The 26418-nt window shown below is 49.6% G+C and overlaps 2 protein-coding genes across 9 annotated transcripts; one reads left to right on the top strand and one right to left on the bottom strand.

Moving 5' to 3' along the window:
- Positions 1-4: 4 nt before the first annotated feature.
- Positions 5-9622, bottom strand: SMARCD2 (SWI/SNF related, matrix associated, actin dependent regulator of chromatin, subfamily d, member 2). 4 transcript variants are annotated; one of them, XM_055575538.1, is made up of 13 exons: positions 9082-9622; positions 4523-4707; positions 4288-4330; positions 4005-4127; positions 3115-3270; positions 2607-2702; positions 2366-2467; positions 2056-2217; positions 1834-1931; positions 1536-1671; positions 1255-1377; positions 1035-1136; positions 5-943 (listed from the first exon to the last, which is right to left on the bottom strand). In XM_055575538.1, exons 1-13 carry the CDS (start codon positions 9295-9297, stop codon positions 890-892), a joined length of 1596 nt encoding a protein of 531 aa, XP_055431513.1. In that variant the 5' UTR covers positions 9298-9622; the 3' UTR covers positions 5-889. The 4 variants fall into 4 exon arrangements, with proteins under 4 accessions (XP_055431513.1, XP_055431515.1, XP_055431516.1 ...); XM_055575540.1 differs by lacking the exon at positions 9082-9622 and adding an exon at positions 8891-8984; XM_055575541.1 differs by lacking the exon at positions 9082-9622 and adding an exon at positions 6579-8871.
- Positions 4988-26418, top strand: LOC129648844 (intercellular adhesion molecule 5-like). Of its 5 annotated transcripts, XM_055575536.1 has the most exons (10): positions 4988-5310; positions 12239-12426; positions 15206-15355; positions 20869-20944; positions 21254-21520; positions 22425-22745; positions 22989-23267; positions 23804-24073; positions 24716-24958; positions 25146-26418. In XM_055575536.1, exons 4-10 carry the CDS (start codon positions 20890-20892, stop codon positions 25352-25354), a joined length of 1644 nt encoding a protein of 547 aa, XP_055431511.1. In that variant the 5' UTR covers positions 4988-5310; positions 12239-12426; positions 15206-15355; positions 20869-20889; the 3' UTR covers positions 25355-26418. The 5 variants fall into 5 exon arrangements, with proteins under 5 accessions (XP_055431511.1, XP_055431510.1, XP_055431512.1 ...); XM_055575535.1 differs by lacking the exons at positions 4988-5310; positions 12239-12426 and adding an exon at positions 9794-10226; XM_055575533.1 differs by lacking the exons at positions 4988-5310; positions 12239-12426; positions 15206-15355 and adding exons at positions 17814-17919; positions 20686-20770.

Below are 26418 nucleotides of genomic sequence, written 5' to 3'. Positions count from 1 at the left end.
TGGGTACCACCAATAAACAAAGATTTATTTGGAAATTTCCAAACCTGCCAGAAGTGGCGTTTGCCAAGCCCTTGGCCCACCCTCCTTACCAGGCTCCAAAGAGCAACAACAGTCCTCCCCATCTCCCACTGCCCTCCACCGAGCACACACACACCCACGCCTCGGGCCACGCCAGAGAATTAGGGTGCCCTCTCCCTAGGAGGCATTACCCTCTGGGCCCAAGAGCCGGGGTGGCAGCCCTCTGGCATCGCAGGAGATGATGGCGGCCAGAGCCGCTTGCATAGATTGAGAAAAGAAAATAAGGAGGGACCCCCAAGTAGGGCTCCCTGAAAACCCCCAACACACCCCCATAAAAAAGTGGCTCCCGCATAGAAAATCCTGCTCCACAAATAGTGCAAATAACCCGAAGGAAAGGAAATTACCAGCAGCAAGGCTGGGCTGGTAGGAATGGCAAAGAACTTTGGTTTGGAAAGGCTGGGAAGAAAGGGAGCAGTGCCCCTCTTCCTCGCCCCGCTCCCTGGAGCCAGCATGGACACTTGCCCCAAGGGGGTCTGTAAACAAGCAAAGCCAGGGGCCTTTGGTTCCAAAAGGTCTTGGTTACAATGTCAAAGCAGAGCCTCCAGGTCCTTCTCAGGCCTGCCTGCAGGGGGCATAGGAGGCCTCTCTCGTGAACCCAGTTAAAGCCAATGTGTAAGTAAAAGGCTTTGGAGGACCAAGCAACTAGGAATCCTATCACTACACTTAAGAAACTAAAGCCAGGGAGCCGAGGATGACTGGACATGCCCCTCACCCCCTCATTATCCTACGTGTCTGCGCCCCAGAGGGTGGTCCCCTTCCAGGCTGAGGGTGTGGCTCCAGGCTGGGAAGAAAAGAAGGGATCCCTGAGCAGTTAGGTCAGGCGGATTCCCAGCACCTGTTCCAGTTCCTGCCTTCGCTGCTGCACCTGGAGGAGGGACAGACCAGCGGCTCAGGCCCGGCTGCCCACGCTGCCCTCCGGTGTGCCCTCCAGGCCAGCCGGGGCAGAGCCGCCTCACCTTGGCAAAGATGTGCCTCCCCACTGCTTCCTGGGCCCAGGGCTGGTGGTAGAAAGCTGCTCGTCTCTCCTCCTCCGGGTTCCCAATCACATCAGTGATGATCTGTAGAGCGCCAGGAGGAGAGCTGAACACAATTCCCACCCCTGAGCCAGAAGAAGGGTGCTGGGGACAGAACCCCCAGAGCTTAACATGGGATCACCCTCAGGAAAAAGGGGCACACCTTGAGGTCCCGGCGCTGGGAACGGAGCCACTCCTGGATGAAGTCCTGGGGGTCAGTGCTAAAACTGAGCATGAAATCCCTCTGGGTCTTCAGCTGGTTAATGGACTCAATAGTCTCGTGGATCTGGGCAAAGGGGTATGTATCAGACTGACTCCCACCCCGACAAGATCGGCTTCCAGCCCCAACCCCAAAGGACTCAGGTCTCATCCCCAGATGCTATATAAATGGAAATGTCCGACACCTGCCACGCTCACTGGGGCCCATAGGAGGTTGGGGCCCACCTTGACATCAAGGGAGGCGATCTCCTGCTGATTGGTGGTAGAGGCCAGAAAATTGCTCATCTGGGCCTTGAGCGGGTCATCCACCTCCACATCAATGTCGTAACAGGCTGTCTTCTTCTGGTCGTTAGGGTCCACGCTACACGGCACACGGGAGAGGGAGCTAACTTCCCTCGCACCCACCCGGGGCCAAACCACACACCCAGGGAGCAAGAAACCAAACGTGCTGCTTTGCTTTGGCTTTAATTCAAGCCAAAGGTAGACTGCCCTGAGAGCAGCCTTGCTCCCCCTTCCCGTTTACCTGATGACATGGTTGATGACAATGGGGTCTGGATGCTGCAGCAGCCCCGCCAGCTTCATGGGAATCTCAGAGAAACGTAGTCGGCCGCAGCTGAAGATCTGGGGAGGGCGCCAGAGGGTGGGTGACGCCCTAGCGGGCACATGGGGCAGTGGCCTGTCCCGGGGCGGTGTGGCGCGGCAGCAAGGCGGGGGCCGGGGGGGAGGGGGCAGTGTCCCCGCTAACCTGGCGGAAGTAGCGGTTGCAGTTGATGTACTCGCGCTCGTGGCCGTCCTGCAGCTGGTTGTGTTTGATGTAGAGCCACAGGGCCTGCATGATGGCAGCCCTCGTCTGCGTGTGCACCCCCAGCAGCCTCGCCAGGCGGGGGTCCAGCTTGTACTGCGGGGGCTGGCATGGACAGACGGGAGTCAGAGGAGGGAAAAAAAAAACCAAAGCAGACTAGGGCAGGGACAGGAAGGGTTTACGATAGGCACCTGCCCCCAGCCCCAGACGAGAGTACCCACGACCCCAGACGTGGCCTCAGGGCACTTGTCACCTGATGATCCAGCATGAGCAGGAGGGTGCACTTGACGTTCAGGTCTCCGGGCCGTTTCACCTGGAAGCCGTCTGTCTCCTGGGTGGTGGGCATCCGGTGCCACTGGCAGGAGGAAGGGGAGTCAAGCTCATCACCAAAGGCGTGGGCAACATACGCACCCGGCCCTGCGAGGGGACTGAGGCCATTTCTCTGCCCGCCTGGTGCGGCACCCTGTGCTCCCGAGCCCCAGGCCCGCTCTCACCTCCACCAGGTGGTTGTCAGGCCCGTACAGTTCCTTGTCCAGCTCGATGACAAGGCTCTTAAAGAAGGAAGAAAACTTCCGCTTCTGTTTACTAGGCTGGAGATGTAAAGGGGGTGAGACAGGGGTGCTGCTGAAGGTTCAAGTCTAAGCCACATACTAAGCCCCGAACAGAGAAATACTGTTTCAGTCCTAAAGCTCAGGGTACTGAGGATTCTCAGGCCCCGAAAGAAGCGGGGAAAAGTGAGACCTGAGGCACGGAAAAGGGCCTGAGGCAGCCCCGCTGTCAGCCAGTAAAGGACCGGAACTAGCAAGGGCACCCCTTCCTCAGGACACTCTATTGCCATCTGCAGGGAAACCACTGTAACAACCACGCAAACCTCCCACCTCTGGACTGGGTGCTGTGCCCTCTCCCTCCGGCAGGGTGACCCCGGAAGTGCCCAAGTGTCTGGCCCAAGTCTGAAACCCAGACACACCACCACCCCTCCAGACACCTCCTTCCCCAACTCACATCGTCCAGCAGTTTTCCCTCTACTCGGAGTTCCCAGGAAGCCACCTTGTCCCCTGCAGGGGTTCCTCCGGGGGTCCCTGTGGTTCCTGCAGTGTCACCTTCTGCCTTGCTGGGACTGAATGTATTGGAAATATAGATCCGCAGCTTTCGTTTTTGCTAAAGAAAGACAACAGGTTAACTAGACAGTGACCAGCTGCTACCCAATCCTCCCATCTGAACTCATTTCACACCCATCCAGAGGGCTGCAGGTCAGGCCCCTAGTGAGGCCCTGGGAATTGGGTGAGGATATCTCATCCCTCACCTTCAAGGGACTCACAGCTTTATGGGGAAACAGATGCAGTACCAACAGGTCCAATACAGGGGAATCGGTGGTGGTATGACAGATACACAGAGGGTGCTATCAGAAGTCGCTGGCTCATAGTTTAAATGAAACTCAAACACTCATCATGGCCACAGAACATCATCTCCTGGAAAGCCTCCACCATTCAAGGAACTGTTCTCTAGATAAAATTTCTCTAGGGACAGGGAAGAAGACAGGAACTATCCTTATCTACCCTCCAGCTTTGCCTTTCAAACTTCTGACCATGATGTACAATATTAATGCTTTAAATTATAATCCAGGATCTGCACATATATGCAAATATATAAAACAAAAATGTCATAATTCCTTTGCTACTGCGAAGAATTATCATTTCTACAACCCTAATGTTCCATTGAAAACAGGCTGGCCTCACCACATTAAAGCAAATTCATGCTAAATGGGCTGTATCCTATAGTGTAAAACATCCTGCTCTAGCCCATTAGAGACCCCCACTTGGCCCCTGGAAAACAAGGCCAGGGAGAGGCAGAGAAGCTTGGCGAAGCCCAGGAGCGGCTGGGGCTGCACACACCGTCAGAGGCTTTTTGATGGCCTCCTGGATCTCCATCCGCTTTCGAGCAATGGTCTGGTCCAGCTTCCGTTCAAAAGCCAAGAGGTCCATGTACGCCTGAGACTCTGGAACAAGCTCCCGAATCTGGAGGTGTGGAGGGAGCAAGGATACATCAGTTCATTTCAGCTGCAGCTCTGGCTCCTTCCTCACTTCCTCCCTCGCCCCAAGGTGAGGGGAGACTGAGTCTACCCTCAGCCAACCAGCCCTTGGGTGGGCCTCGTAGGCCCTCTCCCAACATACTCACTCGCTGAGGTAGAACTTTATCTGCCATCTTCCTCCTCTTTAACCTAAGAGGACAGAAACCCAATGAAGAGGTCCATGGTCCAAAGGACCTCCCCGCCTCCCCACCGCTCCAGTCCCCAGGACCTTCCCAAGACAACCAGGAGTCTTCCTCAGTCATCGCAGCCCTTAGGACATGCAGAAACCCTGTTATTGCCAGAGCTACACTAGACGGGGAAGAAGAAACAGGATGATCTTACCCCCGGCGCTGGGCAGGCATCGGGGGCTGGGCCTGAGGCACAAGCAGGCGTTTTCGGAATGGGTCCATCATGGTGGGTGGCATGCCAGGTCGAAGTGGAGCAGCTGTGCCAAAGGGGGAGCCGGCAGGGGGTCCCACCTGCAAGCCAGCCATGGGCATCCGGCTCCCTGGGGACATGCCAGGCCGCTGGGGGAAGTGAGCCAATGGGGGTGCATAGGTCAGGGGTGGGGCCCAACGGTGCCCGTAACCCATTCCTTCCATCCCTCTCCTCGGCAGGGTCCAGTCCTGAGCAGCACACGGCAGGGCCGCCGAGCCCGGGCAGGAGTGCCAGGAACAAAGGGGAGCAGGCGCCTGAGAGCAGGAGTGTAAACCACACCTGCCCCACCCCCTTCAACCGCCCTGGCAGCCGTGCCAGCGAATGAGGCCCGCAGAGCCCAGGGGGTGGGAGGAGAACCCTGCCTGAAGGGAGAAGAAGGGCCTGGGGGAGTTTTTCAGGGCCCATCGCCACTTGCAACCACCTTCTGGCCCCAGCAACACTCTGCCCAGCTCCCTGGACCAGCTGGCCTCAAGGCTCTCAGATGGTCCCACCGAGCACTCCATCCTCTCCTCCCCCAGCTTGAGGCAGAAGCCGGGGGCCATGTTGTAGCCAGGCGGTGGGCTGTGGCTGTGATGCGAGCAGGATGACGGGGCACAGCCCCAGTGCCCGTCCCCGTCACCAGCCTGGTGGTGAGACTGAGCAGGGAATGGCAGTCCAACAGGCTGGCAGGCCCATCGGCAGCAGCACCCCAGGTAAGCAAGCTGCAACAGGATGGCTTGGAGCCTGTCCCGACGGGTGGGGGCAGCCTCAGGCAGAGTACACAGGCCATCTGGTCGCCATATGGCCCCTAATCTACTCACCATCCAGAACTGGACCCTTCTCTCACCTCCCTGCTGCCCAGCCCCCAACCTCTAGGCCTGAAGACTCCAAGGGGAAGCTGTGGCTCCCCAGTGGTCTGCGGAAGGGAGAGCAGCTGGCATCTGGCCTCTGCCTGTGGTCCACACGCCACCTGGTGGCTGGGGCTGCTTGGCAATGCCAAGCTGGAGAATGGAGATAAGATTAGCCTGGGATGCGAGGATCAAAGTCTTAGGATCAGCAGAGGAAGCTGGGTGGGAGGTGGCTTCTTTCAAGGCCTGCAGAAGGGATTTCCCACTGAGGTCCGGCTCCCCAACATTACTGTGGAACCCACTGGGGAGGAGCCCCCACCCCCTTCCTCGTGGCTGCTGCTGCCTGCAAGGCCTGTTTGGCAGCTCTGCCTCGCACACACTGTCCCTGGCAGCTTCACAGGGCTGGCCCCAGGGCCCAGATTATGCAACCAGCACAACCAGCCAACCAAGCCAGGCTGGGTGGGGATTCACACCAAATCAAAGGACCCCCGCCGCCCCCTACCCCCTTCCCCGCCAGCATCACAGAGATGAGATTCCTGCTCCAACTCTTCATCCAGCACTCATCCCACGTTCTCACCAAGGACGGTCAGATTCTTGACCAGAGGCAAACACAGAGAAAAACATAAGAAACACGACCCAAAGACAGGGGGAGGGGAAAAGGAGTGGGGTGGGAAGGAAGCGTTTGGGAGGATGGGGTTCAATGTGGGGGGCTCTGTCATGGACCTCTGGAGTCCTGCCACAAGTCTCCTCATCAGGAGGAGGCTCCTCTGAGCTGCTGAGAGGCAAAGACAGCCTGCTTCTCTGCCTTAATGAGCCATAGCTACATAGCTAGAGATGCTAGGAAAAAAAAACTCAAGGTGGCCACAGCTGAGAGCCCGGCCCCCTCGCACCCTAGACTCCAGTGTTTCCCACCAGCGCCTGAGCTGAGGGGGTGGAATGACTGAGGCAGGGAACCTGCAGAGTGGGAGGTCCCGAGCACCACGCAGCCCGCCTAGGCAGGTGCTCCCGGAACAGGAAGTCCCAAAACCAGGCGGCACAGGCCTGGCCTAGAGGAGGCCTGCGAGGCCCCCCAGCTCGCCCAGGGCCCCATGATTCTCCCGAGGGGGTAAAGGGCCCCTGGAAAGGCGGCTTACAGTTCCTGCAGTCCCAGCTCAGCCTGGCCAAGCTCCACACCTGGGCTCTGAAGCACCAGTAATTCCTCCTCTTCTAAAAAACAACCCAAGACTTAAAAAAAAAAAAAAAAGACCAGAGCCCTGATCTCTTAGGCTCCCTGACCCCTTTCCTGCAGCAGGGCTAGGGAGGCCTGGCTCCACGCCCTGAGCCTCAGATGTGAGCAGTAACCTCCTCTCCCTCAGCCTAGCACAGCCCATGTCCTCAACCGGACTCTGGCTCCACGGCCCACGACAGCAGGGGTGGGAAGCCAGGCTGATGCTGCCGCCTCCAGTCTGGCCCCTGGTGCCTCTGAAGGCTGGGCCTAAGGACCAAGAAGAGAACCTACCTCTGCAGACATACAAAATACCTTCAACTCTCTGGCGTGAACCCAGCAATCTGTGTTCTTTGCGGGGGGCGGGGGAGGGGGTGTAGTGGTTTTTGTTTTTTTTTATTATGTTTTCGTTAAGCTCCTTAGTAGACTGTGACCCACAGCTTGAAACACTCTGTAAGCAGGTGGGGTCATCACTTTCCTTCCATCAGTAAGCTCCCCTATTTGCCCCACGTGGGCTTGAGAGCCTCGCTCCTCCAGCTCACCTCACATGCCCCAGCAGAGACACACCCCCTGCTCCTCAGATCTCAAGTCCCTTCTCCCAGAAGTCACATAACTGGACTTGGAAAGAGGCCACACAGGATCCTCCTTGAAGTCAGCAGACGTGAACTGGGCCCTCCCTCCCCCGACATCTATCTTTACTTCTGCACCCCTCCCCCCACACATACACACATGCCCCTTCCCTGGAGGAGGAGGAGGCCATGAGAAGCTGCAGGGGAAGCCCAGGGAGGCAGAGGCTCCGTGCCTTCCTCAAGGTCCCCTCTCCTGGAAGCCTGGGGTACCCAGCCAGTTCGCTCAGCCTTGCCACCGGTCCAAGGCCACTCCCTCCAAATCATTCTGGAATCCGTCCTCTCAGGGATTTCCCCAGGCTTAGGAAATTAGAAAGGCTCCTATCTGGTCCTTGGAGCCTTCCCCGGGGCCAACAGCCCCCAGGGAGGCTCCTCAGCTAACTCACCTAAGAGCTGGAATGACAGACACAGGGATCCCTCAGTGACACCCTGGGCCCATGAATCCCCTGGAGTAAGAGCAAGATGGGAAAGATGAATCCCAGCTGGAGTCTTGGGGACCAGGTCTGTCTCTGTCAATAGCCAGATCCTTGGTTCAGAGAGAAGAGGGAACATGAAGAGCAAGAAGGAAAAATCACCATCCCAGTGAAGCATCTCTTCACACAAAGTGGGGACCCAGGGCTCCTACTCTATGAGGATCCACTTAGGGGACCTCTACCTGGGGGCGAGAGGGAGAGGAGACATGAGAATCTCCCAGCTGCCCTGAGAGATTAGCAAAACGTCAGTGTCAAGTGCTAGGGCACACAGATTGGGATATGTCATTGTTTAGAACCTAAAGGCTAATTAAAAGTGGAGAGGAGGGTGGGGCGAAAAAGGATGAGGGCAATTCCCAAGCATTCTGGGGCAACCAGAAACAATGAACTTGGGGACTGATAAGCCCACCCCCAGTGTCAGGCTGAGTTCCTCACACACTGACCCCGCAGTCTCTCGATGGCCTTTGAAGCTGCAACCCGAGAAGTCCTCTGCAAAGCCAGACCCAGAAGGGGTCAGACAGAACCCTTTGAAGCAACTCTCTGCAGGCTCCTCCAGTCCCAGACCAGCAGTACTCAGTGGTGCCTCTCTGTTCCTCCAGACTAATCAACTCCTGGACACTATGACATCAGGCAGAAAGCCAGAAAGTCTGTCCAGAATGGGCTAGGCTTTCCTCCTTCCTCAGGCCTGTCCACGACCCTCTCTGATCTAACCTAGAGGCATCCCTGTGTGAAGGTGCCAGGGCCTGGCCCAGGAGTAGATTCCCCTTGCACGGAGTGCAATCCCCATGCTCTGCTTTCTGTGCCCCTGGGAAGCCAGGCCCTTCTTCCTCCTCCTTAGCAGCTGGGAGCCATCTCAGACACGCTAAAACTCTGCCAGTTCCCAACTAGGGGGAGAAAAAAAAAACCCAGAGCAGACTTGGAGTAGGACCAAGACCAATGCAGGGTAACCCTGCTTTCTCAATGAGGGCTCTTTCCCAAAACTTTCTCATCACTTCCCAGGACCCTTTACCCGAGAATCTATACTAGATTTCTCATTCTCACTAGCTTCGACTACGCCTCCCATCTCTCACTCAGAATCCCTGTTCCAAGGAAGACCCCCGAGACGCTCCCAAATGCTTCAAACCCTCCACCCGAGTCGTTCTTACCTTCTCCCTCAAATCCTCCACCACCACCTGGCCGAGCTCGAGGGTCCCCAGCCTTGCCCCCCACCGTGCCCCGTGAAATCCGCATGCAGAGCCTCTGTGCCCCCTATTCAGGAGGCTGCCCCAGGGCCCTCACTCGAGGCCCCCTGACCCGGGAGTGCTCGCGGCGCCACCCGCCCATCCGCCCTCCTCACCTGGTACTGCGCCGCCGGGCCCGCGGGGCCCATGGGGCGGAAGGCAGCGGCCCCGGGGGCCCCCACGCCTCCAGCCGGCCCGGGCCCCCTAAGCGCCGGTCCGGGCAGCATGCCGGGTCCCGCCGGCGGAGGCGGCGCTCCCAGGGCCGCGGCAACCGCGCCGCCGCCAGGGCTCAGCGGGGGCAGCGGGAACCCGCCCGCGCCACGGCCCGACATCGCTCCGTCCCGTCCGGCGGTGTCTCGGTCCGGACTCCGGGCTCCGCGCTGAGTTCGCTCCGCGCTGAGTTCGCTCCGCACTCCGTGCTCCGGGACTTTCCGATCTAAATTCCGGGTTCTAGGGCTTGTTGATCCGGATTCCGGGCTTTCCTAATCCAAGTTCGCGAGTTCTTCAGAAACCCACTTTGGGGCAGGGCCGATCTTGATTCCGGTCCTGCCTGGAAAATTCCGGATCCGGGATCTGCTACGGGCCCGCTGCCTCCCCGGGCCTCCGAGGTTTGGCCGCCAGCTTCCAGTTACCCAGAGGCGGTAACTAACTCCCTGCCCCGCCTAACCCACCCCAGCACTAAGCCCCGCCTATACCTAGTCGCCCAATGCGAGGATGTCTCCTCAAATCCCGCCCCTCGTGAGACCCGCCCCCAACAGGCACCGCCCCTAACCGCCGGGACCCGAAGCCCCGCCCACATCCCTTGGGTCGGCCCTCCACCGGAGGGGCGGGAGCGGAAGCTGCACACGGAAATGCGGTGGGGAGGGGGGTCAGAGGTCGAAGGTCAGGAGGTAAGAGTACGGTGTAAGAGTAGTTGCTGATTTCTCATCGGTGCCGCCGAATCCCCGAGGTACCGGGTCACGCTCCCTGAAAAAGTTTTGTCCTCGTTTCTACGTTTTTAGGATTAAAGACAACGAGCTGCTCTCTGCGGCAGGGCAGCTGCCAACTTGACTTTAAAAGCCAGAGCTGCCAACGGACTTGGCTGCTCCGGACCCTATCCACTGTGTGAAGGGTTGAATTGGCCAAGCGCCGAGCTCTTATCGCATATTTTGAATGTGCCTCTGCCTCCCATTAAGGAAGCCTAGTAATAACTTTAATCCACAAGAGATGTTTCTAGGCAAAGGAATTTTGCATTCCGAGAAGCCTCCTCGAGTTAAATAAGGTCTGTCTCCAAGATTTATAGCGACTTTCAAAACTTCAATACCTTTTCAGAAATCAGCCCTATGTCAGAAGTACTCAAAAGTGCTTCAGCCTTGCCAGGTGTTCTGTGACTTTCCATGTTACAGACCAGTGCTCCTCAAACTCTAAGGAGCATAAGAAACACCTGGGCTTTTGTTTAAAATGCAGACTATGATTCTGTAAGCTTGGGTTCTAGGCTAGGGATCAAGATTCTGCATTCCTAACAGGCTCTCAAGCAATGCTGTACACGAAGATAGAATTTTTTCATATAAATTCTCTGTTTTATGTTTTCATCCCCAACCAAGTCTTGCACCAAAGCACCCCAGATCCTGTTCATAGTGCCACCCTTTTTTATTCTGCCCATCTCTACTTCCTGGTAGCTTTATCCTTCAGTGATCGACCCTGCTGTTGCTGCTGCTGCTCTCCTGTCTTCTCAGAGATCCCTCTCCTCTTTCTCCCTAAAAGTGGGTTACCTGCGAGTCAGAACAAACCACTGGAATTGTTCCACCAGGGCTCCTCCCCACCACTGCAGAGTGGGTAAAGAATTCTTGACAATGCAGTTGATGTCCATTTCAGCCCTTTCAAGCTGCTAGAGCAACAGCAGTTCCAGAGGAAGTAGTAGGGGTGAATCCGCTGGGGAGCTATTCCAAACTATCCTTGCCAAGCCGCCCCCCTACACATACACACACACAACCACTGCATCCCTGTGCTGTATTCAGAAAAAGACCTCCCAAATAATTCTGGTACAACCCTCTGTGTATGTGTAAACAAGTGAATGATCTTCAAGTGCAATGAGATAAAATGATAATGTCAGCAATGAGTTAATTGCTATGAAAAAAATATCCTCAAGGTTTTAGGGGGAAAACAGATATCTAAAACATGGTAGAAATTGAGAAAGATTTCCTAGACAGTAGGCAAAGAACAGCTAACATTTATTAAGCATTTACTACACATTACCTCATTTAATCCCTACAATGTATATAATGTAAATACTACTTTTACCTTTGTTTTAGAAATCAAGGCAGAGAGATTCAGATACTTGCCTGTTCTTCCTGTGATGGTGCTGAGATTCAAATCTGGTTCTAATCTGGCCTGAGAATCCACAATCCAGGCACTTACCCACTGTATATGATTTCTTGTTGGTAGTTGTTATTGTTCCATTACCTCTGGTCTGTTATTACCTGCAGAGGAACAGTGCTCCCACATTCGTGTCTGCCATCACCTTCACTAGTGGGTTTTAAACCCACTGGGGTCCTTTGGGTTTCTCAGCGCTCTTGTGGAGAGCTGAAAGTGAGGTTGAGAGGGCTGAGCTAGGAGTTCCTCCCTTGCTCCACCTCCATATCCCTGCTGTAACCAAGGAGCTCTACTTTTATTGCTTCTTTTTTATGTTGAGTGACCTTGACAAGATATCTTTGGCAGAAAAGGTTGCTAAAATGTTAAAAGCCAATGGCGTACAGAAGAGTCTATAAACATGGCACAATCGACTCTTTATTCTCTGTCCTCCTCCTATATCTATAGCTTTATTCCCCAATATCCCATGAATTCTACCATCAAACCACACTGAACCTGCCCTTCCCTGAACATGCCTTTAATGCTGTGGTTCTTCTATGACGTCACTAAAATGTAAGCTCATTTAAGGTGGGGACTTTTTCACTGCTGTGTCCCCACTGCCTGGAACTATACCTAGCATAGAGTAAAGTAATCAATACATATTTATTAAGTGAGTAAGTGTTCTTCCCCAGTTCCCTGCTATGCAAGAGTCTGTTTATTCTTCAAGACCAACTCAAATGTCACTGCCTCTGGAAGTCTCTGTCATTTCCAATCCCCACCCACCAACACTCTGAATCTAAGAGTACTCATCCTATTGTACTGTGACTTTTGTTTGGGGCTGTCTCCATCCACACACTCCTGCAGTGTGAACTCCAGGAGCCTGCAGAAACAATGCCTGCTCAGGAAATAACTCTGATAAAAGTTACCTCTGCTTCCCCATCCCAGAACTCTGTTTCAAGTTGTTTCCAATCAGGAGGTAATCCATCAGGACAGAAGGTTCAGTAAAATCAGCTTAACCATAACAGTTCTGAAGGCAGGAGGAGAAGCGGATGACAGAGGATGAGATAGTTGGATGGCATCACCGATTCAGTGGACATGAGTTTGAGAAAGTTCCAGGAGATGGTGAAGGAAAGGTAAGCCTGGCATGCTCCAGTTCATGGGGTCACAAAGGTTGGACAAGACTGAGTGACTGAACAACCATAACAGTTAACTTTGACTCAAATCTTTCTTGAGCTTTACAGTCTCACTCCCGTGAACATAGTGTATTGACTTGTGACCCTCCACCTGAATTCCTGGATTTTTCTTGGTTTACTCCCTACTCAGATCTTATCCTTACCTTGACTCTGATGGGTCGCCAGGGTTGATTCACTTCATACTAACTCCTGATGTTTAACCCTTAATCTATAAGCTCTTCCGATTCTGGTTAAGGCTATATTGATCCTAACTAGCTATTTAGCCTCTATTAACAAGTTGCCCTGAGTCAGGTATTGCCAGTCCCAGGAATAAAAAGCAGGTAAGAGAGAAAGAGGGGGTCTCCCAGGTGGCTCAGTGCTAAAGAATCTGCCAGCAATGCAGGAGACGCGGTTCAATCCCTGGATTGGGAAGATCTCCAAGGAAATGGCAACCTACTCCAGTATTCTTACCTGGAGAATCCCATGGACAGAGAAGCCTGGTGGGCTACAGTCCATTGGGTCACAAAAGAGTCGGACATGACTTAGCAACTAGTCAACACCAAAAGGGGGAGAGAGAGTCTTGAGGGATCAGGGAGGCAGCAGATTTGGAGAACATAAAAATCAAGTAAAAAAGTAGTCAAATGAGAGACACAGGTACAGGAAAGGATAGCCCTCTAGCTGGGGTTTCTTCTGCTTTTGTCAGGTTCAGACCTGCTGCTTCTATAACCCAGTCACGTGACCATGAACCACCTGAACCAAAGCAATTCTACATCTGAAGGAATGACTTCTCCACTTCCCTAGGAAAGCACCATTCATAAAAAGGAAGGGTGGGCTGGAGTGAGCTCACTTGCCAAAATTCAATTCACTAAGTGATCATTTTATAAAATTATCAGAACTTTAAAAACAGCTATATTTACATGACACAGCTATTTTTATTACATGGGATTATATAAACAGCCTTAAACATGTTGAAGCTTAAAATTTTAATTGAAGAAATTAAAGTTAAGGATGATATGCTGCTGAGGAACTGGAAAAAGCATAGTAAAAATATAACCATATGACAATATAGACAATGACATTCAAAAGTACCTGAAAAAAATAAGCTGAAAAAAATTCTGCCAACTATAAGTGCTGAAACTTTTATTTCTCACAAGCAGTGATTAGGATGTTGACTTGGTAGCACTTTGCAGAAAGAGTTAACATAAATGAGCAAAACTATTCAAAGCCACAAAAGAGAAATGAGGGTGGCTTGAAGAGGTTACTGTGATAGAGCTTATGAACTAGCCTTACATTTGATATTCATTAACCAGGAAAATAAATTTGTAAAGGACCAAAAACAAAAAACAGTGAACATGCTAAAAATTAGGTAAAGCAACAGAAGCATCACATCAGAAATACATTTTGCTAGAAATAACATACTAAAGTAATGTGTTATAAAACTGAAACATTCTCACATGAAACTGAAATTTGTTTACTAATACTGAAAAAAAATAAGAGTTTTAATGTAGAATATTAAGTATTTCTATGTGCTAAGTCGCTTCAGTTGTATCCAACTCTTTGTGACCCTATAGACTATAACCAGCCAGGCTCTTCTATCCATGGGATTCTCCAGGCAAGAATACTGGAGTGGGTTGCCATGCCCTCTTCCAGGGGATCCTCCTGACCCAGGGATCAAACCCAAGTCTCTTATGTCTCATGCATTGGCAGGTGGGTTCTTTACCACTAGCACCACCTTGGAAGCCCCAAATATTTCTATAATGACTTTTTAAGAAGTTTTGTTGAATTATGATTGACAATCAACTTCACATATTTAAATTGCAGCTTGATAAATTTTGATATATACTCTATTTTCATAAACTCTTTAAAAATACTTATTTTTTTTTTAAAATTTACTTATTTATTTAGTTGCACCGGGTGTTAATTGCGGCACAGGGGATCTTCGGTCTTTGTTGCCTCATGCAAACTCTTTAGTTGTGGCATGTGAACTCTTAGTTGCAGCACGCGGGATCTAATCCCCAACCAGGGATTGAACCCAGGGCCCCTGCATCAGGAACACAGAGTCTTAGCCACTGGACTACCAAGAAAGTCCCTATTTTCATAAACTCTTTAAGTTACTCTATAACTTCAGACAAACGAAATATTTCTTAAAATATTCCCATGAAAACAAAATAGAAACCTATCAATTAAAACTTCTCAGAAATCTCCAAATGCTTTAAAAACTGCTGCTGCTAAGTCACTTCAGTCGTGTCCGACTCTGTGCGACCCCATAGATGGCAGCCCACCAGGCTCCCCTGTCCCTGGGATTCTCCAGGCAAGAACACTGGAATGGGTTGCCATTTCCTTCTCCAATGCATGAAAGTGAAAAGTGAAAGTGAAGTCGCTCAGTCGTGTCCGACGCTCAGCGACCCCATGGACTGCAGCCTTCCAGGCTCCTCTATCCACGGGATTTTCCAGGTAAGAGTACTGGAGTGGGGTGCCATTGCCTTCTCCAAAAACTAGCCCATACAATAGTAATTGTTGGGAACTTTATGAAGAGGTAAAAGAAATACTTTTTTGAAAAACAGTGTTAGGGGTCATCCCCGTTTTGGCCTTTTGAGTCATCTGGGGTTAGGATAAGTTGAAAGTATGTGTCTGACAAGCACAAATCTTCCACTCTCTCCTACTGATAGAGGACACCAAGGGTGGGGATGATGCACCAAGCTTGTTGCCTAAAAGAGGGTGTTGGTGATATCTTTTCTAGACAGATCCAGATTCTCATCCTCGCCCCTACCTTTGGCAACAATGGATGAAGAAGCAGAGGGAAAACGGAAAGCAGTCCAAGAGGCTGGCATCATAAAACTGGAAGTCTTCTTAAGGAGTTACATCACACCTCCCCACAAAGAAAATTAAGGTATGAAGTCACCACTCTTCACAGACTCCTAGCTCACTCGATTACTAAATATTTAGTGCATGCTATGTGCAATCACTGTTCTGAGTGCTAAGGTGACAGCAATAAATAAGATAGATGAAAATCATGCCCTCGTGTTTTGACACAAGATTCTAGAGAGAGGAATTCCTTGGTGGTACAGTGGATAAGAATTCACTTGCCAATGCAGGGGACACGGGTTTGATCCTTGCTCGGGTAAGATCCCACAAAGATTCCACATGCCATGGAGCAACGAAGCCCATGTGCCACAACTACTGAGCCTTCTCTCTAGAGCCCTCAAGTCACAACTACTGAGCCCATGCACCACAACTAATGAAGCCGGTGTGCCTGAGAGCCCATGCTCTGAAACGAGAAGCCCACGCGCAAGGAAGAGTAGCCCCCGCTCATTGCAACTGGAGAAAGCCCTGGTGCAGCAATAAAGACAGAGCACAAACAAATAAAAAATAAATTATAAAAAAAGAGTCTAGAGAGAAAATAATAAACAGGTAAACAAACAGATATATATGGTGGTGTACTAGTGAATGTCTACCAACCATTTCTCAGAAAAATACAATCAAACCCTAATTTGTAACCTCTAACAATTTCAGTGATATATATGTATATATACATATATGTATATATACATATATGAATGATATATATGTCGGAGAAGGCAATGGCAACCCACTCCAGTACTCTTGCCTGGAAAATCCCATGGACGGAGGAGCCTGGTAGGCTGCAGTCCATGGGGTCACTAAGAGTCAGGCACGACTAAGCGACTTCACTTTCACTTTTCACTTTCATGCATTGGAGAAGGAAATGGCAACCCACTCCAGTGTTCTTGCCTGGAGAATCCCAGGGACGGTGGAGCCTGGTGGGCTGCCGTCTATGGGGTCGCACAGAGTCGGACACGACTGAAGCGACTTAGCAGCAGCAGCAGCAGCATGATATATATGTATATATACATATACTTCCATTATAATAAACCATAATGGAAAAGAATATGAAAAAGAATATACATAGTTTATTCTATATACATGAATATGAATATATCCAGAAACTAACACATTATAACTCAACTATACTTCAATTAAAAAGTTTTTGGTTTTCAGGTAACCAGCCAACATCACTAAATGCAGACTTGGGAAGAGAACAGCTCACCCATTTAAGTTGGTCGCTGGATATTTAGCTCAAAGTCAGGTAGTGGTTAAGTGCTATAAAGAAAAATAAAGCTCGGCAGTTTGAGTAATCAGGAAAAGCCATTCTGAGATTGGAAAAGGAAAAAACTGATGACCATTTATTGCACACCTATGTTTAGTGTCAAAAACAATGGTAGGCACTTTCATATAAACAAACTAAACGCCACTCCTGTTGGCAGAGGAGGACACTGTAAGTTACCTACATTTCCCATAGTCCTAAAGCTAGTAAGATATTCATGGACAAAATTGTTTAACCTCAAAGCTTCTCTTCTATCCAACATTCTCCCTGACACTGTGAGTAGGGAAAGAGAGGAGGTAGTGGTACTAGGTAGTACTAGGGTACTAGAGAAGTAAGCGCTCCAAAAAAACCTTCCAAATCTTCAAATTTCACTCCATCAAGAAACTCAGCCCACGGCTTAGGATCAGACCAGTGGTTACAGGAGAGCCAGAGCCGCAAAAGGATGCCGAAGCAAATGGCCTAATTTCGGCTCAGAGAAAGGGTTTTGAGACACGACCCTCCGGAGACGTTCCACGTGGAAGTTGACAAAAGGGTGTCAGGGTGGACAGAGGCAACAAAGTAAGATTTATAAGCTCACCCCAGTTTTTATGGCTTAGTGATAGGACCTGACTGGGGCAGGGTGGGGAGCAAGGGCGCACGCACATTGGGTAGGAAGTGAAGCCTGAACCAATATTTCTCTCAAGCGTGTTACTTCTATGTGGGGAGTGGGCTACAGAAACGGGAGCAGGTACTGGCAGGGCATCCCTTTCCCAGTCTACCCAGGAAGAACCGGGAAGAGTCCCAGTTGGGCTTCGTGCGAGTCACTAACTTAGACACAACGCCAAGCCCGCGCTGAGGACCAAGGCAGGAACAAAGCTGCGCGCGCAGCCCACTCCCGCGCGGGAGTCCACCTGTTCAGGCCGCACCACCCCTCGAACAGGCAGGGGTGCCTACAATCCCTTGTTTTCCTTATTGGGCCATTACTTGCTACAGCGACCGTTTACCTTTTGTTTTCACGTTGTTTTATGCAGTAAGCATTACCTTGAGTCAAATATGTGCTCTCTGCCAAGCAGGATACAGGCAACCCTACTCTCATCTTCTCCGTAACCCCCTCCGGTCGTCTTAGCTTCCTGCCTCAGCCAACCCTCGCTAAGCTTTTGCGCAAACGTCATGGGTTTCTAGACAGAATAGGCAAATCCTTCGGCTAGGAGCGTCGTCTTGCGCCCCCGCCCGGCAGTGCCTACCAAACGGTCTGAGCGCGTGGCCGGCTCTTGAAGGCGTAGCGGGCGAAGCCGCGGAGCGGACAGAGGAGCGGCTGGAGCAGGGAGGAGCGGCCCTCAGTGAGATTTTAGGTCTTGTTTTCTTCGTTTAGATTCCTGCCGGGGTCTCCTCCCGGCTTTCCTGTCAAATTTGTGGGGGTCTGACCTCTTGGCGGGTTTTGCCTCCTCACACTTGGGAATCGTTGAGGAGCGTTCACTGAGTGTATTTCCCACATAGTTAAATTTTTTAAATACTATATGCTTTTAAAGGCCTTCAGGGCCTGTGGGGCAGTGCACACGCTTCTCAGGAAACTCCATCTGAGGCAGAACTGACCTTTATACTCTCTTATATGAACGATGGGCACAGCCCCTCACTCACATATTTGTCAATATATATTTAGTTCATTCGTTCATTTTATAGTTGTTGAACGTCTGTAACTGTTCTGGGTGGTTGGGATCCATCAGTGAAAAAGGCCTTGCCCTCAGAGGGCCCTTACAGTCCAGGCCGGAAGTAGACCGGACTTCCAGGCCTAACGGATCAGGAGGAGGGTGTTAGAAGGTGGTGCCGCTGAGGGAGAAGATAGCAGCCGAATCGTCCGACGGTGTGCTGGGATACGGCCTTGGAAGCTCGGGCTTGTGGGTCTTGTTGCAAAGATACATTGAGCTGGGTGAAGCAGTGTTCAGGGAGGAAGAAGTGAATTCCAGGCAGAGGCAAGAGAGAGTGATCAAAGAGTAGGATGTGACTCAATCTGTATAAGAAACTGCAAATACCCCTGGGATGTAAATGGATAGTGAGCATCCCAAACTTGGGCGGGAAGTCCCAGTTCAGCTACACAGCCAAAGTCATCCAACATCCCTGTAACCCTGCACTGAAAGGGCGGAGTTCTAACCTCTGGACCGGGGAAGTCCCGCCCACCATTCTCCTTGCAGCCTTTTAGTGGCTGGAGTACCTGTGTACTCCCTCCCAATAGCGCTCAGCAGAGTATATTGTTATTTGTATTTACATTTGTCTTTCCCACTAACTCCCAGGAATTCTTATGTAATAGGATAAATCTTGGTAATTTCAACATCTTACTACAAGCCTGGCTCAATAATTGTGTGCAGAAAGAATGTATGAATATAAATATAAGTAGCCCCAATTGGGGATTTTGTACTTTTTTCACAGAGCTGTTATTACTCAAAACTCTTGTTTTGAGATTTCCTTCACAGTCTGATGTTACTTTATTATCTCTTCCATGATAGGAGATCCTCCTTTGAAAGAGACGTTAAGTCACTCAAAGTTAAGTTTGGGGAATAAGATGAGTGAATAATATCACTTTTGCACAAAGAATAATAGAATAGCTTAATAAAGAGACTGATTTTTCTTATGTAGCTTAAAATCTAGTTCTAGATCACTTTCCAAAAATTTTTTAAATAATGGTGTCATTACTGGATTAAATTTATAGCCTGCAGAAGTGATTGTTTTGGATGTTAGTGTTTACTCAGGAGGGTAAATTTTGATAAGCCTATTGTTTTATGTGTGAATAAAAGAGACCGAAAAAACCCTCTTTCAGACCAACATACAGGTAATGGTAGTCTTGTACAAAACCTAATGTATGAAAAAATGCAGAATTACAGGGCTGTCATTTGTTTATGGAATACACATGATGTGCTAGAAACTGTGCTAGGTGCTGCAGAAGCAAGGTAATAAAATGATCTTTTGTTCTTAAGGAATTCCAGTCCCATGGATGGAGGAGCCTGGTGGGCTGCAGTCCGTCCGGTCACTACAAGTCGGACACGACTGAGCGACTTCACTTTCACACAATGGAGAAGGCAATGGCAACCCACTCCAGTGTTCTTGCCTGGAGAATCCCAGGGACGGCAGAGCCTGGTGGGCTGCCGTCTATGGGGTCGCGCGGAGTCGGACAGGACTGAGGCGACTTAGCAGCATCAGCAGCAGTACAGTTACGATTACATCATTAAAATAACCCACTGAGGTGAATTACATTTTAAGGTAGATAGCTTCAGAAATCACTTTTGGAATCAAGTGTACAGATAATGTGTAAAGGGATTATGAAGAAAATAGCATTAGTCAAGAAATTCCTTTCTTAAAAGAAATTAGCTTGAATTGGATTTTGAAAGAAACTGTTGGTATAGATTGACAGAGAGAAGAAGTGGACTTTTAAGACTTGACTCAGCCAAAGTGTAATCCAAGTGTTGCTTGGTGAGCCTGGAGGCAGATCAGAAAGATGGATTATTTTGAGGGATATTTCATGAAGCCTGATGAAACATTTCTCCCATAAGAGAACAAGGGTCTAGTGAACATGTTTTCTTGATTCAGGGTCACTTTCCACTGGACAGTGCCAGATAAACACTGCCAAATTTCATCTCTCTAAACCTCATTTTTCATATTTCCATGCTGACAGCCGTTTTCTATTGACTCAAATAGAACCAAACATGTAAACAGATAAGTGCAGCACAAACTGATACAGGAGTCTCACTTAACCTAATACCCCTTCATTATTTCCCATATTTTCCTGTTGTCTTTTTGCTGTGCACATAAACCAAACTGAAATGGATAGATGAAAGAATTTCTTTTCTTTTTTTTTTTTTAATTTTATTTTATTTTTAAACTTTACATAACTGTATTAGATTTGCCAAATATCAAAATTAATCCGCCACAGGTATACATGTGTTCCCCATCCTGAACCCTCCTCCCTCCTCCCTCCCCATTCCATCCCTCTGGGTCGTCCCAGTGCACCAGCCCCAAGCATCCAGTATCGTGCATCGAACCTGGACTGGCAACTCATTTCATACATGATATTTTACATGTTTCAATGCCATTCTCCCCAATCTTCCCACCCTCTCCCTCTCCCACAGAGTCCATAAGACTGTTCTAATACAGCCACAGCACTGGTACTCTTGCTGCAGTTTCTCCAGACCCTGTAGGTTGTCAGGAAAGGAGGTAACTTTTAACAGTATCAAAGAAAGAATTTCCTACTTCCTTTTCCTCTTTATTTGGTCACTTTCTCCAGCATTGCTGCCTTCCTTCTTCCTCTCCAGCTTTTGGCCCTTCTCATCAGGATGGAAATGCTACTGTTTGGTGTCTGGGCCCTGCTGGCCTTGATCCCTGACCCAGGTGAGGCTCTTTGGGAAGGTTTCTTTAGCTTCTATGGGCATGATTTTTAGCAACACCATAGTTTCCATAGGAGAAATTGATTTCCATGGAGAAATCAATCCCCAGAAGATGACAAGGCGGGGAATGGTGGTAGAGTCAGGATTCTAACTTGTCCTTTTAGGGCCCTTTTCTTGTCCTGTCCCCTGTTCCTGTTTATTCAGAGTGGGTTTCCTATTCTCTAACCTGTACGTAGGTAGACTAGGCTCTGTATTCTCTTTAAGTCTTGTGGTCCTCACCAGAGACTTTGGCATGTCTGGTTGACCTTTTCAGGAGCCGCAGAAGAGCGATTTGAGGTTTCTGTTTGGCCAGATCAGGCCCTTGTAAAGTATGGACAGTCCCTTACGGTCAACTGCAGCACTACCTGTCCAGACCCAGGACCCGGTGGAATTGAAACCTTATTAAAGAAAACCCAGGTGGGCAAAGGGCCTCAGTGGAAGGAGTTTCTGCTGGAAGATGTCACACAGAATTCCATCCTGCAATGCTTCTTCTCTTGTGCAGGGATTCAAAAGGACATAAACCTTGGCATCACTGTGTACCGTGAGTGGACCCGAGGACTGGGGAGGAAGGGAAGCGTGGGGGAACATGACTACTATGCCTTACATAGGGAACAGTTAGAGAATTTCTTTTAGGAGAGAGAATTGGGGCCTTTACTAAAGATTTTTGTCATACTGTAGGGATTCTCTAGCCAATTGTTTCTGTTTCCCTTTGGTGTAGGCTTTTAAATTAGGAGCAGACCACAGAGTGCATCCTGGCATCTGGGCTTGAGAATATGTTCAGATACAGGAGGCATATGCTAATGATGCTAATCTGTAAATTACAAAAAAAAAAAGGTGTAAAATTAGTGTTGAATTGTCACAAATTCTTAGAATAAATAGGGATTAGAGAAAAGAGGGTCTTTATAGGCTGTGGTAGTTGGAGAAGTCTCCACAGAAAAGGAGGCTCTTAAACTTCACCCCTGTGTATGATTAGGATTTGAAGTGATGGGAATGGGTAAGGAGAATCTTTCAGGTGAGCAAATAGCATCGGCAAAGATGTAGCCATGAGTGTGGCCTCTGGGGTTGGAGCTTGGTTAGCTATGGTTTTCATGTGATGCTCAGGAGCTTCTCAGATGCTGCTCACACCTCAGAAGCACTTCTGGTATCTGGTAAAAGAGAGAAGCTCTCCAGAATGGCAGCAAAGGGGCCCCTCCAAAGCAAAGGGGCTCTCCAAAATGGCAAAGCAAGGGGCCTCTCAGCAGTCACATGTCTTGGCTCTGACTTTAGCCCCCTTCGATGGGAAGAAGAAGCCTGACTCATCTCATCCAGGGCAGAGAGCTGATGCTGTTCGTCAGATGGTTTAAGAGTAGCAGTTCTACCTTCTATCACAGGCTTCCTGTCCTCTTACTTTCTCTCTGGAGAGGTAAGTATCCTTCTCTCATCAAACCTATCTCTTGGTCTTAAAGAGCCACCAGAGCAGGTGATCGTGGAGCTGCAGCCTGCGTGGGTGGCCGTGGATGAAGCTTTCACGGTGACATGTCATGTGCCCAGTGTCACACCCCTGGAGAACCTCATCCTCACCCTTCTCCAGGATGACCAAGAACTACAGCGGAAGAATTTTAGGAGCTTAGCTATGGCTTCCCAGAGAGCTGAGGTCACCATCAATGTCAAAGCCCAACGGGAGGATGACAGGTGCAATTTCTCCTGCCATGCAGAACTGGACCTGAATTCACATGGTGGGGGGCTCTTTCACAGCAACTCAGCCCTCCAGGTACTCCGAATCTTTGGTGAGTCAGAGCCCAGGTGTGGAGGGAATCCTGGGGCTCATTTTCCTCATCTTACCTTGGCCTTTAGGACTTATTTCCCATAGGATTTAGGATACGGGTGGAAGAGTAATTGAGCTCCTTTACTTGAGTTTTAAACTCACTGTGGGGAACAGAGAGCTTTTAGCCGCACTCCCTACATTGTGGGGTCCTATACAATTTATCATGGCCTTTCTCCTTTCTTCCCTTCTCCTCATTTCTTGGCAGAATTTTCTCAGAGCCCCCAAATCCGGGTCTCTTCACTTCTGGAGGTTGGGATGGCAGAAACGGTGAGCTGCGAGGTGGCTAGGGTGTTCCCAGCCGAAGAGGTAATGATCCACATGTTCCTTGGAGACCAGGAGCTTAGCCCCTTTCTCTTCTGGGAGGGAGACACAATATGGGCCAATGCCACCGTTCGGGCCATGAAGATTGGTGATCAGGAGCTGTCTTGCCTTACATCTCTGGGTCCAGTGGAACAGAAAACAAGCCAGCCAGTGTATGTCTATAGTAAGTGACCTGCCTCTTCCCTTCCCTTGAAGGTTCTCTGCCATTGAAAACTTCCATAGTAAAGGCTTGGTTATTCAGCTGCAGGTGTCCCCATGAACCTTTGCTTGGTATACTCCAACGTGAACATGGTCTTCATCTTTCTCAGATAAGTGCAGGGATGCATTGAGGCAGCACTTCTATCCAGACTTCACCCTGTTTCTTTAGACCATCCTACTGACAGAGTGATTGTGGACGCTTGAACTTATTCCTAGGTACAGTGATTTGAGGTGAGAAAGAAATCCGTAAGATGAAAAGACATCTTGTTCTCCTTGCCACAGAGGCACAGCCAAATAGGCTCATGTGGCATTTGTTACAGAGAAGCTCTCAAATTTCCAAAACCATCTCATTGCTCCTGCCAGTCAGCATAGAAGCAATAATGGTATCCAAAGCCTTTCCCTTCTTGTCTGCCTACCCGATGGGTACCACCAGCTGCTGAGTACAGAAGTTGCTGCCAGTTTTGAGAAATATGTTTGATTCTCTTTTTCCTTTCCTTACAGGCTTCCCTCCACCAGTCCTGGAGATAGAAGAAATGTACCCATTGGCAGGGACAGAAATTAACGTGACCTGCTCGGGGCATATTTTAACATCCCCGAGCCCTACTCTGCGGCTTCAGGGAGCCCCACATCTTCCTGCGCCTGGGGAGCCTGCCTGGCTTTCACTTAATGCCAGTGAGGAAGATGATGGCCGGAATTTATCCTGTGAGGCCTCCTTGGAGGTTCAGGGTCAGCAGTTGAGCAAAACCACTGTGATCCAACTCCATGTCTTGTGTGAGTAGAAGCCTGATCTTTCTTGTCAAAACATGGATTGTTAGTCTCACATTTCCAGAGATCTTAGCCAATAGCTGCATTGTTAGAGTTGCCACATTTTTCTCATTAAAAAAGAAAATCAAAGGAAAAAATAAAACGTAAAGCACTGCAAGCTTACCTTACCCATGGGAAAATGAGTAGGGAGAAACCTGGGGGAAACTGAAACAAAAGAGAAAGTGATCAGGCTGAGGGCCAAAGGCTGAGAACATAGGGAGTAAAAACAGCTGGAGCCTATGCTGAGGAGGGTAATTTCTTCATGAAAACTTGTATTTTGAAAAGTAGAAAAATCCTTGTCTCTGGGTTCACCTCTACCTATGATATCCCTCACAGAGAAGCAAAGATGAGGAGCAGGGACCCCAGACCACCACTGAACAAGCTCATTTAGTATTAACCCATTAAAATGCCCTGTTGCATCTCAGATTCATCCAAGGAGGAAAAAGTATAGTTCAAAGCAGGGAACTGATGGTCCTCCCCTTGGGAAAGGAAGCTGTTGGGTGGAGGGGACACATCATTTGTGTTAGGGGAGGGAGAGGGAGCTAATGCATGGCGGTCATGAGGAAATGTGGCACACTGAACTGACTCCTCTGGGGACTCTCTTTCCAGACAAGCCACGATTTGAGGAATCTGGTTGCCCTGGCAACCAGACCTGGCTGGAAGGGATGGAGCAGATGCTTGCCTGTGTCCCAAAGGGAAACCCGACACCGGTCTTGATATGTACCTGGAATGGAACAGTCTTTGACCTTGAAGTGCCACAGAAGGCGACGCAGAACCACTCTAGAACCTACTGCTGCACAGCCACCAACCAGCTGGGCTCTGTCAGCAAAGATGTTGCGGTCCTTGTTGAAGGTGACTGTGGCTCCCCTGCTGCCAGGCCCAGGGTGGAAATCCCTCAGGGGGTTGGGATTCTTAGGAGACAAGAAAGAGCTCAGTGGCTGGGGAGGGTGAGGCCGACACTTAAGCCTGGTGGGCTGAGGCAGGGTGATTCTCCTGCCTGCTAACCCTCCCAGTTCTCTTGTCTTCTGTTCTTCGGCAGGACTGGATGAAGGAGTCAGTTCTACCGTCTTGGTGATTATTATTGTCGCCCTTGGAGTGGGTGTGATCACCGTAGCACTGTATCTAAACTATCGGCCCTGCAAAGTGGAGAGGAGGAAATTGCCCTATAGGCAGAAGGAGAAGAACAAAGAAGAGGAAAGCCAGTTTGCTGTTCAACAAGCAGAAAAGCACAATGAACATAATTGTTAATTAGAAAGTTACTTGGTTGAAGGCAACCTCTACCACTGGGGTTTCCTAAGGGAGGGAAGGAGGGGGTGGAAGAGAAAGGGAGACGTTATCTTCTGTTCTGTGATCCCAAAAAGCAATATTTCTGGTCCTCATCCTGAGGATCCAATCCAGCCACAAGCCCAACTCCTGTAAGAATCCAGTCCCACTTTTCAACTAGTGAGTGGGCCTTTTGCTCCTTGTGTGTTCATCAGTCCACTCTCAGATTCAGAAAAGAAGTGCCTTGTCATCCCCATTCCCACTGCCCTTTGCTCCCAAACATCAGATGGAAGAGATAGCCAGAAATATCTCTGAAATACAGTGCATTTCTCATGGTTTCCTCATGACTAAATGGGAACCAATTTCTTAGTCTAGGGACCAGAGTTTGAAGGTAGTCAGTACCTAGCAAAGGGCTAGGAATCAAAAGCCAGTTCCCGCCTATATATTACACATTCTGGGCTCCCCTAATGGGGAATTCAGGAATACTGGCTCCAGAGCTGAGCTTGGTAACATCATTAAGGCTCAGTGGCTAGTTAGGCTTCAATTCCCTAACCACCTGCTGTGTGCCCTAGAAGAGTATACAGATCATAAGAAATTCCACATTGGGTCAGACAAGCAGCTTTCCTAGCCCAGTGTTCTGTCCTTGAAGTGGAAGATAAGAGTTCTTCCTTGAAATTGGGCTCTAAACATCTCTGAATTACTCTTTAGAAATCAGTTATAGAGTAAATCATCTGAGTTAATATTAAACATATTTTTTTTTACCTGTACAAGCTCTTAGGGTAGAATCCCAATGTTTATTCTACTTTTCCGTATATAAGTATATATTTTTATATGTCTGCAAACTTTCCTTTAAGCTTCAGGAGGACTCCTCATATGACTGTTCACCATATGATAGAGCTTGCTTTTCTGTTCATTGGAAAGATTATATTCAACCCTTAGAGAAGATATAAATATTTCTAAAACCAGTCTTTTCTCCCAAATCAGTTATATATGGGTCACTGAAGTGTTGGATATGATAAAAATAAAAGTGATTTTACATTATCTGAAAG

This window comes from Bubalus kerabau, chromosome 4, assembly GCF_029407905.1.
Source record: "Bubalus kerabau isolate K-KA32 ecotype Philippines breed swamp buffalo chromosome 4, PCC_UOA_SB_1v2, whole genome shotgun sequence".
NCBI lineage: Eukaryota > Metazoa > Chordata > Mammalia > Artiodactyla > Bovidae > Bubalus > Bubalus kerabau.
Note: the sequence above shows the minus strand (reverse complement) of the source record. Positions and strands in the feature narration are given on the sequence as shown.